The sequence below is a fragment of the Macrotis lagotis genome, chromosome 4, assembly GCF_037893015.1.
Source record: "Macrotis lagotis isolate mMagLag1 chromosome 4, bilby.v1.9.chrom.fasta, whole genome shotgun sequence".
Lineage (NCBI taxonomy): Eukaryota > Metazoa > Chordata > Mammalia > Peramelemorphia > Peramelidae > Macrotis > Macrotis lagotis.
Window position 1 is genome coordinate 124681720 of NC_133661.1, and position 17138 is coordinate 124698857.

Here is a 17138-nt window from a genome sequence, read left to right on the forward strand (position 1 = left end):
GATTTGTATTTAGGAAATGAGTCTTCCTGACTCCAGGTTTGGCACTCTATCCACTGTACTACTTAGTTACCTGGTACATAATAGGCAATTAATAAATGTTTATTAATTGATTGAATTATTGTGTCTCAAAGTGCCCTAAGCAATGAAGACTCTAGGTTACAGAACAGTTGCTGATCTACATTGGCAAAGGGAGTCTGCTCACCAGGGAACTCCTTAAATCAGTGAAATCACAAATTCATTCAAAAAAATAAGATTTTGTAAATTTCACATATACTTAAACTATTAGAAGTTTGTGGGTTCCTATATAATTCTTTATTTTGTTATTTGTATATTGAAAAAATGATGTTTATTGATATGTTCATAATAAAAGAAATTTAAGTATGAAAGAGATATATATTACACACACACACACACACACACACACATACATAGGCACATATACATATATATCTTCCTGCTCTAGTACCAGTATTTAAATATAGAGAACTATGAATGCATTTCATATGGGACAAGGAAGAGAGCGGTAGAATATATGTGTTATATAAAGAGGCAACTACAGCAGCAGCTAGGGACTGTGGATATAATGCTAGACTTGGGAGTCAGGAAGACCTGAATTCAAATCTTGCTTCAGACACTTTGTGTCCCTGAGTAAGTAACTTTCAACCTCAGTTTCATCATATGTAAAATAGGGATACTATCTACTTCACATATCAGAGAAGAATTTTTTTGTTTTGTTTCTATGTTTTACAATACTAAAAGATAAAATACATTGATGTTATATAATACTTTACATATATTTTATGCATTTCTGAGTTTCTAAACATTTTCTGTGATGTCTGCTGGCCTTTGCATGTTCACATTCATCTGGGGCTTCTGCAAAATTTCCCAAAACTTTACATTTAATTTCTTTGTTAAAAAAATTAATTTTTTCCATTCAATTTTTTTATGCCAAGCCTCAACACATCAAAACTACCATGGGAAAAGTCTCAATGTGGAAGGGATAACTGTTACCCAGGTCCAGTGTTCTTATGCACTATTCTACCATGCTGGGTTCAAATTCCTCCTAGATGTTTATATGTGACTTAATATAAGCATCTTATATAACTTAAGCCAGTGACTTAACCTCCCAAGTTCTGTAAAATAAGGCCATTGGAGTAGATGGATTCTGAGGTCATCTTTTCTAGCCCCATATTTGTGTTCCTGTGTTCCTCTCCCCAGTATTTTCAGTTAGAGCTGAAAAAACGACTTCCCTTCATGAAATCACCAAAGCTGGGGACATTTGGCAGCCTGTCCTCTGGCCGGTCAGAGACCTGAGGGAGTGGAGGAGTGAGGAACTAAGGCAGTCACTTACTATGTAGGCACATACTGGACTGAAGGCAGCTGTACCACAGGTGTACAAGTGGGTATTGTTGAAGGGTTGGAGAAGCTTGATGTAGTTGTGACAGTCTCTCTAGGAGGAAAAAACAAATATGACCCTCCTGCACCACTTCCCTCATTTTCTCTCTCATCATCATACACAAATGCTGCTGAATCCCATCATAAGAAATAGAGGTCAGGTCTAGGGACCTGGGAAAAGAGCTGCATGGGGGGCCTGAGGCTTTTTAGACTGAATTAGATGGCCCTGAAAAGTTTGAGATGGGAGATGGGCAGTATAGTCTATCCAAGACCAGGGAGCATCTTCTGAGACCTCTGGGGAGGGGAACATTATGCTCAAAGGAATTTCCAATATGGTCCCAATCCTACAATTTAGGGATTTGACCAAAAACAAAAGGGTCTCAGAAATGATATGAGTCAGTTGTTTGCTAGGATTGCTGCACATGGCTCCATGTCTCTCAGTAGCCCAGGATCAAGACCACCAGAGATAAGACCTACTCCCCTCCAGAAGGGAAGATTCCCTTGTGAGTTAGTTACTCATTCTTCCTCTCATTGCAGCTGTCTAGGCTAAAGATCAATGGATATTCAATTGCAACTGGATAAAGTCTCTTGATATCAAATTAGAAAAGGGATTAGTCAGACTGCTTTCCCAGGAGTACTCTATCTGGGGGACAGACCCTCACACAATCTGCTGCTCCTTCCCTGCCCCATCCCCTTTATTCACCTGTGAGTCCTTTCCTTTAAAGACACACTGGAACTTCTTCTCTGGATCTGCTCTCCACAGCAGCTAGAAGATTGCCCCCCCCAAAAAAAGAACAAAGTTAATACTAAGAAGGAGAAAAGATGGCATAAAGATTCTTATTTACTGGTTCTCCAGCCTTTGGGGGTTTGAGATGATGTCTAAGAGGTTTGTGCTAAAAATGCTTTAATGGTACCATAAGCAGTAAATTATTATAAAGAATATGAGTATATTAAATTACCCTGGGAGTTCACAACTTATTATTGTGTTGTGATTGAAAGAATTTAGCAGAACAATAACTGAAAAGGGCACTACTCTGTAGAATACAAATTAACATTTCTTTCCCCTTTCTCTATGTAATAAATTTTGTCCTTAAGGTTTAATCTGTCTTCCCACTTGTTCTTTTCTTTCACCCTCTCCCCCCTCTCCCAGATCCCTGACACTGACTTTCTCACCTTCTGATAGTGCCCCCCAGGCAGGAAACTGCTATTACTACTGAGAGCAAAGAGGGCTTCCCGGGCCCCTACAAACAGTGTTCTTCCATCTTTGCTCAACAATAATGCTGTATAGTTGGTGACACCCTCTTCTTCAAACCTCCGCACCGTCCGCTCCTCTGAACCTGAGGAAAGAGATGTTACTGTCACTAGAGGCTGGCCAAAATCTACTCATCCAGAATTGAGGAATAATTTTTGAAATGTCAGTCAGGGTTTCATATCATGCAGAATCCACAGTGAAATGATGGAGGGTTAGAGGGGAAGGAGAGGTTTATGATAGGGAGAAGAATAACTTAGTCACAGATATAATACATGAGAAATCAGACTGGGGTTTGTGTTCCTTGCAAATTGTATTTTTCTGGAAACATTGTGAACAATCTATGTAAAAAAAATAATTTGTGCAAAAAAGTCTGAAGCAAATTACTTGAAAAGAAAAGGAACTCAGAAGACTTGGTCTGACCAACCATGAACATAACCTGGCTATTGGGAAAATAGTAACACCATACAAAATGTTTAGGGAAGAAGAAGCAGATCTAACCTATATGCTGCTAAAATGCTGTTCTGACCTAGGAAGAGAAGCAAAATTGTGTGCATAATGTTCATAGTGATGGTAGCTGGCTTGATGTGCCTTCCTACCTAGAAGAAAGACTCCATTTTGATGCTTTCCTTTATTTTTTTTTTCAGATTTTTTTTTTGCAAGGCAAATGAGGTTAAGTGGCTTGCCCAAGGCCACACAGCTAGGTAATTATTAAGTGTCTGAGACTGTATTTGAACCCAGGTACTCCTGACTCCTGGGCCAGTGCTTTGATGCTTTCTTAACTGTGAGTTCTATATCCTTAAGAATTCATATTAAGACAGACACATCTTCAAGATAGCAACTTGTTACATCTGTAGTCTACACTTAGCTCTGGATACCACAGTTTAGGAAATCAAGGCAAGGCAAGTCAATAGGTACCTACTGAAGGACACAAAGAAAGACATAGAACTGTCCCAGATCTCAAGGAGTACATAGTCTAATGAAGGAGTCCACATGAAAACAACTCCATACAGCCAAGATAAATACTGGGGATAACCTTCAGAGGGGAAGGCACAAGTATTAAGCAGGTTTTGAAAAGCTTCTTAGACAAGGAGGAACTTGAAGCCAAGAGACAAAGATGAAGAGGGAGAAAATGTCAGACATTGGGAACAGTGAAAATCCTCAGAATCATGAGATGGAGTGTCTTGTCCTAAGAATATCAAGGTGGGGAGGCTAGGTGGTGCAGTGGATAGAGCACTAGCCCTGGGGTCAGGAGGACCTGAGTTCAAATCCAGTCTCAGACACTTAATAATTACCTGGCTGTGTGACCTTGGGCAAGTCATTTAACCCCACTGCCTTGCAAAAACAAAACAAAAGAATAGCAAGGAGACCTCAATATTGATAAGCTAGAGAATATCCATAAGAAGGAAACCAGAATGGTGAAGGATTTTGAGTCCATGCCCTCTGAAGATTATTTGAGGGGACTAGGGATGTTTAACTTAGAGAAATGGCAGGAAGAATGTGACAGCTACCCAAGGAAGTGGTAGATTTCCCTTCATTGAACAAAGGCTGGACGCCCAAGGAAAAGGTCAGACTAGAAGGCCACCAGAGTACCTTCCAGCTCTAAAATCTAGGATTCTATAATCCTAATTCTAATTTTGCACTACAAAGCTTTTGATGCCAACTTTGGATGGGAGGGATTAAGTGATTCTATAGCATTTATTGAACCTGAAGTGAAACCAGACTTTCCGGGAGATGTCATTTCTCAGAAATACTGCTCTGCTGGCTTTGTTGGGCCTCTGCATTTTTATTATTACTTCATAGTTCTTGAAGTCAGTGGTAATATTCCAGCACTAATTAACCTGTCTTCCAAGATTTAGCCATGATTTAGCCTATTTAACTTTGGAAAATTTTCCTAGATTTGATGTTTAATTACTTTTTTATAGATCAGCTGTTTATACTTTAACCATATGCTTATCAGTCTTTGGAATGAGTTTCTTGTCCCATTCTACCTTCAGTTTTCCTGGAAGAGATAAGGATAATATGAAGACTAGCTTCCCTAGGTTTGAAAATGGAAGGATATTCACTCCACCTTCAGTTCTCCAGGAAGGGCTGGTTAGAGATAAGGATGACATGAAATACAGCTACCCAACCAAAGGAAGGTATTCACTCCAGGAAGGGCTGGTTAGAGATAAGGATGATATGACCCAAGGTATACTAACGACCATGCCCTTTCCTCTGTTACTCTGACTCAATCTTCTTTTTTTTTTTTTTTTTAGGTTTTGGCAAAGCAATGGGGTTAAGTGACTTGCCCAAGGCCACCCAGCTAGGTAATTAAGTGTCTGAGGCTGGATTTGAACTCAGGTACTCCTGACTCCAGGGCCAGTGCTCTATCCACTGTGCTACCTAGCCACCCCTCAACCTCCATTTTAAAAGCGATAATCATGACTTTTATTTTTTTTCCTACTTTCCTTCTCCCCCAACAATTTTGCACATTGCAGGCCCTCAGGAAACACTGACTACATAGGAGTTTGATAATTTGTCCTTTTCTAAAGAGAAGAGAAAATTTAGAAGGAGCAGGGGTAACAGCTGGAACATTAGATTTGAAATAAGAAAAAAATCTATGTGATCCTGAGCAAATCATCTAGTGCCTCAAAGCCTGTTTCCTTATCAATACAATATTTCTTTACTTTTCTCAAGCATTGAGCAAACTTAAAATACTACTTTATAAATGTGAGATGTTATTTTCCCATGGTTTGGTTCCAAAAAAAAGGGTAAGACAAAGCTCACAGAAATCTTTAGTTATATCTCTAGAGTGTTATAAAAGAGAAACTGGGGGTGGGGTGGGGGGCAGTCATTGCCACACTGGAGAAACTAAGACCTGAGAGAGGAGAACAGAGAATAATAGCTCAGTGTCACTCAGGCAGCTAGCCAAGATAAGCCAGAGAGAGAACCCATATACCTGGGCTATCACTTCCTATACTAAGACAACTTTATCTTCCAAGTTAGCCTTCAACATTTGTATGTATGTATGCATTCATGCATGTATGTATGTGTATGTATATAAAATTGCTGCAGTATATTATCCACTTTAATTGCCCAAAAGAAGAGGGTAATGCTGAACCATATAGATATATATAGATATAGATATGTATGTATATACATATACTTATATATGTACGTACAAATGTATATACATTATACATATATAATAGGTATATATATTATTACTGCAGTATGTCAATTGTAATTTACTCAAAGGAAAAGGACACGAACCATATATGTATGTCTTTATGAATGTGTATGGATGCATATGCATACATGCAATTATTGCAGCAAATCAATTGTAATTTGCCCAAAGGAAAAGGACAGTGCTAAACCAAGACATCTCAACTTTACCACAAAGTTTCTAGGTGTCAAAAAGAGGATTCTTCTTCCTTTCCCCATCTCTGCCTATCTCCTCAATTCAGAGAGCCAGAGTCTTCCATAGTTCTCTCACTATTTTCCATTTGTTACCTATAGCAGAATTTTAGTAGCCAGAAGACCTCTCAATTCCATATATAGTTTTAATTTCAACAGTGTATGACTGCACTGGATTTTCCTAAGCCTAATGAGGAAGACTAGACTTTGTAAGAGTTCTGAAGGAATGTTAGTTTTACTCTATCTATGACAGAGTGTTCAGGATCATCAGAGACTCAGTTTCATAGACCACTGGATTCTGAGCTCATCAGTCAGAAGGTCCTGAGCTATAATTTCTTTTCCCTTTGCAGTAGTCTTACAAAGGAGGATTCCAATTCAAGAGAGACTAAGTCACTTGCCCAAAGCCAAAGGGGCTGGTTAATAGCAGCCTGGAACCTAAATGTCCCCACAAACCCAGTGTCTGGCCTAGAGGGAAAAGACTCAGGGGGCCATGATAATTGTTTCCATTTATTTTAAGGAATGTCAAGTAGAAGAGGGATTAAACTTGTTTTGTTTGGCCCCAGAGGAAAAGAACCCAGAATATCACATTGCCTGGGCCCGTGGAGATTGGGCATGAACTGAAACTAATGTGTCTAAGCCTCTTACATCACAAGGCAAGCCTAGGAAAGAAAGCTTATGTATATTATACAAACACAATCATAGACAAGGACATAATGTGTATGTAAACACATATACACGCACACATACACATATAAAATATGCATGGGTCAGGAGATTCATCATCTCATACAAATCTAGAGCTGTTAGGAATATTAGAATCCATTTAATACAATTTCTTCAATTAAAATATGAGGAACCTGAGGCTTAGAAGGTTAAATGATTTTCCAAGGTCATACAGACAAAAGTAAAATTCAAATGAAGGTACTCTGATTAGAAATCTAATGCTCTTTTCCTCAGTCTGAATGTTCACTTCTTTATGAACATATTTGCCCAAGACAGACAACAGGAACCCAATAAGTTTGCTCCTGTGTGACCATACTCATGTCTGTGCCCATGGTTAAATGTCTCTCTTTCTACCTGTTCTTGCATGTGAGTGTGCCTACGCCTTAGTACACGCCTGCACTTGTATGTGTTCTCATTTGAATACAGTATGTGCGGATGTGAATTTCTTTATTGGTTTTTGCACAGAGTTGTGTGTCTTTCCTTGCACACCCTTCCAAGTGTTCACAAGCTTGTGTTTTTATGCTTGTGTGAGCATACCTGTCCACCTCCTATTTCCTCAGGGATCATGAGAGTGTGTCTCTGCGCTTACCAGGGCTTGTAAACACAGAGAACTGAGAGTTTGACATCTCAGACAGACGGGTTTGTCCAGAATAGAGCTTGCCCCAGGCTGGGGCAAGTTTTCCCACTTAGGCTTGGGGAGGGGGGAGGAAGGAAGCAGCAAGACTTGAGAATCTTGTTCCCAACTGACCCAAAGACCAAAGTTTCCCCTTTCAGAAAAGCCCAAGCCCACCATCCTCCTTAGGTGAGTTCACCTTCCTCCTCTAGGAACTAAACAGAATAAATGGGGGGGGGGGGGGAGCAATGATTGGAGGAGCCTGAAGCCCCAGGGTCCTTTCTCTGTTACTTGATTAAGGAGTCACTTACTCTCATCTGTGAAATGGGGATAATAATACTATTATTATCCTATCTCACAGAGTAGCTGTGAGGATCAAATGAGATAATGAGGACAAAGAGGCTTTGTAAATTGTAAAGCACTAAACAACAGCTGTGACATTATCTCTAGCATCTAGGACAACTGCTGCCACATGGCAGGAACTTAATACAGGTTTTTTTGAATGATTGACTGAAATAATAACTGACTTTAAGGAAAGTGTATTATAAGGGCAGCTAGGTGGTGCAGTGGATAGAGCATGGGGCCTGGAGTTAGGAGGATCCAAGTTCAAATCTAGCCTTAGACACTTAATAATTGCCCAGCTATGTGGCCTTGGGCAAGTCACTTAACCCCATTGCCTTGCAAAAACTAAAAAAAAAAAAAAAAAAAAAGCAAAGTACCTTATAGCTGGAGAAACTAGATAGATTTGCAAAGTAGCTAGGTAGATAGATAGAAATAGATAAGTGATAGATATATAAATATGTACGTACATGTGCAGGTATATGTTTGTCTACATAGATGATGTCCCAAATGTATATATGATATCCTATAAGCACACATACATGAATACATACATCTATATCTATATATCTACATGTCCCAAAAGTCTTGGTGGGGTTTTAAAGTGACTGATTGAATTAAGACTTTTGGGATATTCTATAATAGCTCATTTGATCCTCACAGAAACCCTGTTAAGGGTTATTGAACTTATTATGCCCATTTTACAGATGAGGAAACTGAGGCTCAGCGAGGTTAAATGACTAGGCCAGAGACACACAGATAATGTCTGAGGTGGGTTTCAGACCAAGATCTTCCTGACTCCCAAGTTCTGTGCTCCATCTATCTACTAGGCCACCTCACTGTTGTGATCCAACTTAGTCCAGATCCAAAGCAAAATCAGTATCTCATTTTGAGAACACAGCCAAGCAGGAAGAGGCAAAGCCTGGTCCAGTTGGGCTTATATCCAAGAGAACCTAGATGTGGAGTTTCCCTAGAATTAAACTCCTAGTAGAAGATGACGTTAAAGGAGGTCTTTCTTGCTGCCCTAGAAACAAATGAGTTGGATCTTTCAGGATGGGAGAAGCTAACATAAAGAGGAAACAGGATCATATGGCTATCTCCTGCTCCCTCACCCTGGGGGGGGGGGCTTAGGTCTGTATCATCAGGAAATGATGCATTATTAACCCAGCTCCCAGCCTCACCTAAAGTTTCTCCCAATCCTAGTGACTCAGGTGAAAACATGGAGCTCTGGGAGGTAAGACAAGATCAGGGCTCAGCACTGTCCCCACCCTGAGCCCCGGAACAGTGACTCAGAGTCCTGCCCTCCTGGGTCATTCCCTCCTCTCCTCAACAGAAAGGCCAAAATCCACCCTCCCACACATCACACACTTCTTACATCAGCAAGAAACTTGGTTAAATATTAAAAAGCTATCTCCAAGAATGGTGAAGCAGGGAATGTCTTGGCACTTTCCTTAAACTACACCCTAGGGCAAAGGTTCTTTGTCTGAAGTAGAAAACTTGGTCCCTACACTTCAGTGTTTAGATAATTATATTTCAATACGACTAGTTTCCTTTGTAATCTGATTATTTTATTTTAAGCACTTTAAAACCATATTCTTGAGTAGGTAGAGGTCTATAGTCTTCCCCAGTTACCAAAAAGTCTGTGAAGTAAAGGAAGTTAAACCCCGCTGTGTGTCTAAGGAGCAGATGAGAGGGGGCTCTCCAAAATGTTAGCTCCAGAAGTCTCTGGAGCTGGGGTCTCAACCCCAATCCCTGACTCACTGAAGATGCTCTGGCTAGTCATCTTAAGCCCCTTTCCATCAGTAACTTTATTTCAACTATATCCCTGAGACAGGATGGTGAATGCTGACTCAGCAGTGATTTGGGACAAGTCCCTGTTCCGGATGCATTTCCTCTTGCCAGCACCACCCAAGTCTGCTGGGGCAGGGAAGGGCCTAGGGAAGCTGGATCTGAATGTACCTCTTCTCTCCAGGCTGGTGCAGAGCACCACCCTTGCCTCAAAACATCAAGTTGTCCCTTTGGGCAAGAGGCAATCATCAGTTAGGGTCAAGTCCTGATGAGTGGAATCTGCAGAGGTCATGCCCCCCAAACCCTCTTCTTGCTAAGTAGCTGAATAACCAAAAGGATGCTAAAAATCCAAAAGAATTGTCCCTCTTCCTCCAGACGCCTCCATAATGCCACAGTGATGGGGTCTGAAGGGGCCAGAGTGGACGAAAGCAAATGCTCCAGACAGGGGCCTGTGGTCAATATGCACTTCCTGGATGTCCAGGAGGTCAGCAGAAAATGCAGTCCTCATGTCAGCAGAAACCTCAATCATGAAAATGTGTTTCTATGAGACATTGCCCTCGTTTCTCAGAATCCATGGATTTCTAAACTCAGGGTCCTGGCACAAAAGCTTTGTTTATTGAATGTGGGTAGTAGGGAAAAGTAGGGACATGTAACGAATACATGAACAGATATTCAAGCTAATACAAAAGAAAACACAATAGCCTATTCTGCACTCTTCTGCCATAGCTTAATTCCACTATCTCTCCTATCTCTATAGAAAGAAGGCTGGATAGATATGGATTTATCTGTATTATCTTGGTTAATTCAACCTTCCTGAACTTTGGTTTCCTCATCTGTAAATTGAAGGGATTGTTGGACAAAAGGATCCCCATTATCTTTTCCAATTTTAAACAGTATTAATAATAATAATAGTACATACTAGAATTTATACAGAAAATAAATTTTTTATTTTATATTATTAACATATTATCTATTAGTTTATATTTATTCAATTAGTATATTATAATTAAATGTAAAATTTTTAGATTTGCCAAGTGTTTAGCTTCACAATACTGCTGGGAAGGAGTGCTGTTTTTTTTTTAAAAGTTCACTGACCTCTGATTTCGGAACACTTAAACTAGGAAAGTTAGGAAAATGACTCTTTAATCTATCTTTCCTCTCCCACTGCTTCATTTCCAAATACTTGACCAGAAAAACCTTTTTTATGAATGAAAGGGACTGATTCAATGCTACAGAGTTTGTCAAGTGTCCCCCCATCTCTGCCAGGTGATCCCAGGCTATTCCAAAGTGTGGTCACCAGGACTGCATTTCAATCTGTTTTTAGACTGTGAGCACCTTCAGGATGGAACTATCTTTTTTGTTTCCTATCCTGCAATAGTATTTAACACAAGACTGACCTTAACAAATGCAAATAACTGCAAATTATAAAATCTACAAGGTCTGAGTGAAATTATCTAAACTACTTCCTTCCTCTCTTCAGCCTTCTGTGGAAGTCTTTTTATCTATTTCTTTGTGAACAATATCCACAGAAAATGGGCAAAGACAAAGGGAAATGAGCTAGTTTCATCTCTTTCTAGGAGATAAAAGGTCCAATCAAAGAAAGCCTGGATTAAATGACCAAGAATAAAGTTTTAGGATTATCAGTTAAATTACCTAACTGGATGGGGCTGCTAGGTGGCACAATGGATAGAGCATTAGCCATGGAATGAGGAGGACCTGAATTCAAATGTGACCTCAGATACTAAATAACCTAGCTGTATGATCTTGGGCAAGTCAGTTAACTACATTGCCTTGCAAAAAAAAAAAAAAAGAAAAGAAAAAGTTAACTAACTGATGCAATAAATTGAAAACTGAATCCAGAAACAGGAAAATCTTAGTTCGAAACTGGCCTTGGACACTTACCAGCATGTTTAACCCTAGACAAGTCACTTTAATTTCTGTCTGCCTCAGTTTCCTCATCTATAAAATGAGGATATTAATAGGACCTACATCACAGAGTGGTTGTGAAGATGAAATAAAATAAGTTTGTAAACTCTTAACCTACATATACATATAAATGCTAGTTATTTATTTTAAAATTATTATATCATCATTTATTTCTATCATTATTATCTTTTTTTCCTGCTATTACAACTGTATTCTTTCCCCACAAATAATATCAATATCCTGCCTTCCTCAATTGCTATGCTTTCGGAGTTTACACACACACACACACACACACACACACACACACACACACTTTTCAGGAGTTTATATGAATACTGTCAAGATAGACCAAAGAGCCATTTCCTTAACTTCTCTCTTAGTCTAGGGGATCTGAAATCAATGCTCAGTGAACTTCTTAAAAAATTCAGTATTCGCTCCCCAGGGTTGTTGTGAGGATAAAGTAATAAAAACTCTTCCAAATTTTAGAGTGCTATATAAAAATCTAGCAATTCCTATTATTATTCTACTGTATTTCAATATTTCTTTTGAAATCCTATGTATTTCATTTCATGTATTTTAAAACATTATACTGAGAAAAGATCCTTTGGCTTCACCATGATAACAAAAAGGTTAAACATCCTTTTCCTAGATAATTGAACTATGAAAGAATATTTTCAAAGCACAAAGGATTTTCTTGAAGTGTACCAAATATAAAGCTTAAAAGTTCTGTTTTTGCCATAGGCCAATAATACTCATATGGGAGTATTCAGTGAATGCCCAAGAGAGAATTAAATATAAAGCTAAGAAATTTGGAAATATGAGCAATTTCAACAGTGAATTTTCTGGATTAAAACCCAGAGACAGGAAGATAATATTTCAGGAAAATCAATTAGACCCTACCAAGGGGTTAGGAAAGGAAGAACTAATGAGTTCTGAGAACAGCACAAACCAAAAACATCTTGTCCTTCTGTTCAGGACCTAAAAGCATTCCATCAAGGCGTGATTTTCTAAGATTCATCTCTGCTCCCCAGAGAAACAAAATATATGGAAAGAAATCAGGGGAAAAAAAAAAAAGGACCATGAATGAGAATAGAGATGCATGAGAATGATTTAGTGGTGCCAGTAAGCACTACATAGGAACAGAAGGCCTTTGAAAGACATTAAAAAAGCAAGAAATAAAAGTAGAAATTCCTTCTAACAGAATACTTTTCTGTTCTGACATCATCTTCTTCAAGGAAGAGGTTAAAAATCTCAGCTGGGGTGGCTAGGTGGCACAGTGGATAAAGCACCGGCCCTGGAGTCAGAAGTACCTGGGTTCAAATCTGGTCTCAGACACTTAATAATTACTTAGCTGTGTGGCCTTGGGCAAGCCACTTAACCCCATTTGCCTTGCAAAAACCTAAAAAAAAAAAAAAACCAAATCTCAGCTAAAAACAAAGTCTTTGAAAGTGCATTATCAGAGAAATCCATTAGTCCTGGCCCTGGGGAGAGGCTCTGACATAGAAAGGTTCCTCCCAGCCTTTAGTTGGGATGGGGTGACCTTAAGTCCTTTCTTGCCTCCTACTGAAATGATGATTCATTTCCATTGCCAGTTCTTACCAGTTTGGACTCTGATTTAATGCTGAAATGGCTTCATAATAGTAGCCATCATTTAAAAGCGCTTTAAATTTTCAAAGCTCTTGGTGTGCCTCATCTCATTATCCCCATTTTGTAGATGAGAAAACAGAGGTAGACAAAAGTGAAGTGAGTTGCCCAGGGTCACAGGCTAGTAAGAATGCTCGGGTCTCCCTGGCTCCTGGAAGGTGCTCCCTCCACTTCACCACCTAACAGCCCTGGCTTCAGCCAGAGCCAGACACAACCACAGTCAGTCTACCCGGCACCTGCTTCAGATGTGCCCAGGGCGTGTGTGGAAAGGTCACATTTTGCAAATTTAGCACAAGAGTCACTGTCATTCCAACATTGGGCAGAATATGGGTTGCAACTTGGACAAGATGGGAATGAGCAATAACAAGAGAGGTGAGGAGTAGAAGGTGAGGTGAGTTCAGTGAAAGTGAAAGCCTTCTGTTGGTTTGTTAACTTGTATTTGCTTTCTCTGGATTTCAGGCTTCTGAGAACAGGGTGAATAAGGCCTTTTCTAAGAATTTCCTTTTGATCTCGACATACTGTTGGAGCAAATTCTTATGAAAATAGAAGCACAAAAGGCAGGATATGTTACTAGAAGAAGGTGAGTTGGATTAAGACTAGCTAATGAAAGATGGGCATAATCATTGAACCAAAGGTGAAAAAGGGAAACTCATTTGAAGCAAAGACTTCTGGCAGACTCTGAAGTGAAGGGAGACACACACACACATACACACCACATGCAAATACATACAACACACGAATACATGTGGTTACATGTATGTGTGATCGATGTGTGTTATGTGAATGTGTGCACATACATGTGGATGTGTGTTTAAATATTATCTATATAATAAATTCCACCAACCAGAAGAGAAATATGAAGCCAGCATGGGAAGGACCAACAAGTCACACCCTAGTCTTTTCAGTCCCATCACTCAGTGACATGGGCATCAAGCTTCATCATGGGAAGCAGAGGGCATTGTGGCCAATTCTTCCTGCTAAATGTGTGGTGAAAGATTTCTATACTCCCAATATGCCCAATCATAATTTAGAGCTGGCAATTTCTGGGGCATCTGGAAATTAATAATTCACTTTAATTATGTAAACAAATAACCCTAATAAAACATGTGAAAGCTGAAGAAGCACTGTAGAGACTTGCTCTAACAGGATCCTGAGGTCCAACTGGTCGGTGGCACCCTTTTCAGTCAGCATCTTTCCTGGTCTTTAAGCTCTGGATACTAGTTTAGTTCCTGAAGCTAGAGGTTACAAGTGCAAGGAAAATTCTGTTTTCAATAAAAGAGAACTCAAAATGCCAAAGAAATCTTGGAAGCATTTCTATTCACCAAGGCAAATCATTTCACCAGCTGAGAGGCCCTTACTTGGCCAACCATGAGCTACAAGTCCCTACTGCGGTAGAGCCCCTCCCAAGCTGGGCTGTGGTCTTCCCTCCCCATTCACGGGTCACTGTGTGAGGAAACAAGGGGTAGACCATGAATGGGAACATAAACACCCACAGCCCTACTCTTCTGGAGCCAAGTATGAGGAGTTCCAAGCAGATGTGGGATTTGAAAGGGTCTTCATTAAAGAGGGCAGCAATCTCTCTCTTCACAGCACTGTGCTTTTGTTTGAGATCATGCATCATACACATTTGGACATCCTGAGATCCCAGATATGTGAAGAAGAGAGGGAAGACAGTAGTAGTATTTGAGCCATGCTCCATCTCTCCCTGTTTCTGTTCCTGTTCCATGAGGGAAAGACCAACTGAGCTAAGCAGTCCACTGTGACCATGGGCCCCAAGGGCAGATCCTCTGCCAGGAACATCTAACAAGCCCCCAAGGGAAAAAGCAGGAAACAACCTGAGGCAATGCTCCAGGGCTAAGACTATTCTGTCGCCTGGGCAGCCTCTCATGGGGACCTCCTCTTTCTATTAGAGGATGAATATATAAAAAGGAGAGATGAAAAGCAAAGTGACTAGACAGAAATAGTGGTGGCAAAGGAGGCTGTGCCAACATGGGGGTAAGGGCAACTTGAAAGAATGTGAATGCTCATGTAAGCACATAGGAGATTGTCGGTTGTAACAGAACTCACACAAGTCAGTTAAGTTAGATGAGGAAAAAAAAATACAACTTTATTTTCACTAAGGGAAATTTACCCTCTCTTTAAATAATTTAAAAATATTATTTTAGAAGTCCATCTATATAGGCTTCACCAGACTTCCAGAGGGTCCACAACCCTGTACTTAGAAATCATGAGACTTAGTTTCAATCCCAGCTCTCACATTTACTAGTTTGGGATCCAGAAGAGTGGTGGCTTTGGAGAAGAGGCACTGACATCCAAACCTGATTCTGTCATTTCTGAACTCTGTGACCTTGAGTAAATCAGCTGAATTCTCTGGACCTCCATCTTATGTTCTCTATCTATATAAAATGATGAGACTAGTCTAGAAAAACTCTGAGATCTCTTCTCTCTGAGGTGTCTATGTCTTTTTCTCCTTGTTGGTAAAAGAGATAACACACAAACCTCTCTCTCTTAGGGGTGTTGTGAGAAAAGTACTTTATAAGCCTTAAATTGCCATATAAATGGGAATTATAAGTATGAGGGCTTTTTTTCACACACACACATTCACCCAAAGAGTAAATATGTGTAGCAATGCCTGTGGGTAAATCTGTGCACCAAGGGCCTGGGAAGGTCTATACAATCGGTCATAAATGTGTTTATGAGCCACTTTGTGGAGGTGTGTTCTGTTGTGTATAAACATGTGCTCACAAGCAGCCTGTGGAGGTGGGGTTATGAAGAAGCCACCTATATAATAATAACAACGTTCTATATTCTACAGTTCCTTTCATCAGGGGCTCTCAAAGAGGTTCACAGACATCATCTCGTCCCACCCTTCTTCCCAACCCAGAGGCAAGCATGAAAACAGCAAATTTGTTTTGTCAGCGGAGAATTTAAATTATCCTATGGAAATTAGGACACAGAGGGTCTAGCATGATAATGTGCGGAGATGGGGTCAGATGGGAATAGTGAATACTTCTTAATGAAGATGAGAATGGAGGTGCTCACAGCCAGCTGTGACAGATCCACAAATGGGGCCCAAGGTTCTCTCCCATCTGCCATCTATTCATGCTCTTCCCATTCATCAAGCACCCCAAAGTGCTAACACAACATGTTAAAAGATACCGTCTCTGTTCTCACCAAGTGATAGTATTGCCCGTGAGTTGTATGTGGTTAAAAAACCACCCACATCCCGTGTGGGAGGAAAAGAGGGTGTGGATGCCTCTTCTTACCATGATAACAATAATAGTACCTTGCATTTTTTTTCTCCAAAGAGCTTTTACTTACATATCTAACCTGACCCTCCAACAACCCCGGGATGTTAGGTATGGATGGAATAATGTGTACCACTGCTTCATGGGGGAGGAAGGCAGAGGGAGGGAATCTGAAGTCCAGAGGGATGAAGCCGCGGTGGCTGGCCCGGCACCGTTACATTGCTGCAGGATGGCTGTATCAGCCTGGCGTCTGGAAGTGCCAACCTGTGGGTCTGCAGGTTTGGAGGGTCTGGAGGAGGGAGGGGGCATAGGGGAGGATGCCGGGACGGCCCGGGCTCCCCAAGCCCCCAGGGAGCTTCATTCTCCCCCTTGTGCCTGCCGCCCCAGTGTGGACAAAGTGCCCCTGAGGATGGGGCGCGGGCGGCCTGGGCAGTTCAGAGACAAGAGGCGCCCAGGGGCGGCGGGCAGCGCCCGGGCAGGGGAGGCCCGGCTCTGGGCTCTGCTGCAACTCGCCCGGAATACCAGGGCCGGCGTTGCCATGGCTCGGCCCGGCTGGGCCCCTTTCTCCCCACCCCCTGAGGCCGCGCAGGGCCGGCAGGGCCAGGGCTCTGGTCAGCATCAAAGGGAAGGGGAGGGGGAGGGGGCCGGGGGCGGGCAAGAGGGCTGCGGGGGACCCGGGGGGGCTCGGCCCCCACAGGAAAGAAGAGGAGGAACCCGCCTGGGTGGGGGTGGGCCGGGGGGGCTCCAGGGTGCCCCCGCTCCCCAGCAGCACTAAAGGGTCAGGCCTCGGGGGCGCATCCCCCCGGTCCCCCGC

General features: G+C 41.3%; 1 protein-coding gene across 1 annotated transcript in view; it reads right to left on the bottom strand.

The window, feature by feature from the left end:
* SEMA4B (semaphorin 4B) overlaps positions 1-17138 on the bottom strand; it is a 66230-nt gene that overhangs the window by 7877 nt on the left and 41215 nt on the right. Inside the window, exons 4-6 of the mRNA XM_074236211.1 lie at positions 2569-2732; positions 2099-2161; positions 1352-1450 (exon numbers count right to left, since the gene is read on the bottom strand). Of these exons, the coding sequence (XP_074092312.1) occupies positions 1352-1450; positions 2099-2161; positions 2569-2732 (326 nt within the window). The remainder of the gene's footprint in view (positions 1-1351; positions 1451-2098; positions 2162-2568; positions 2733-17138) is intronic.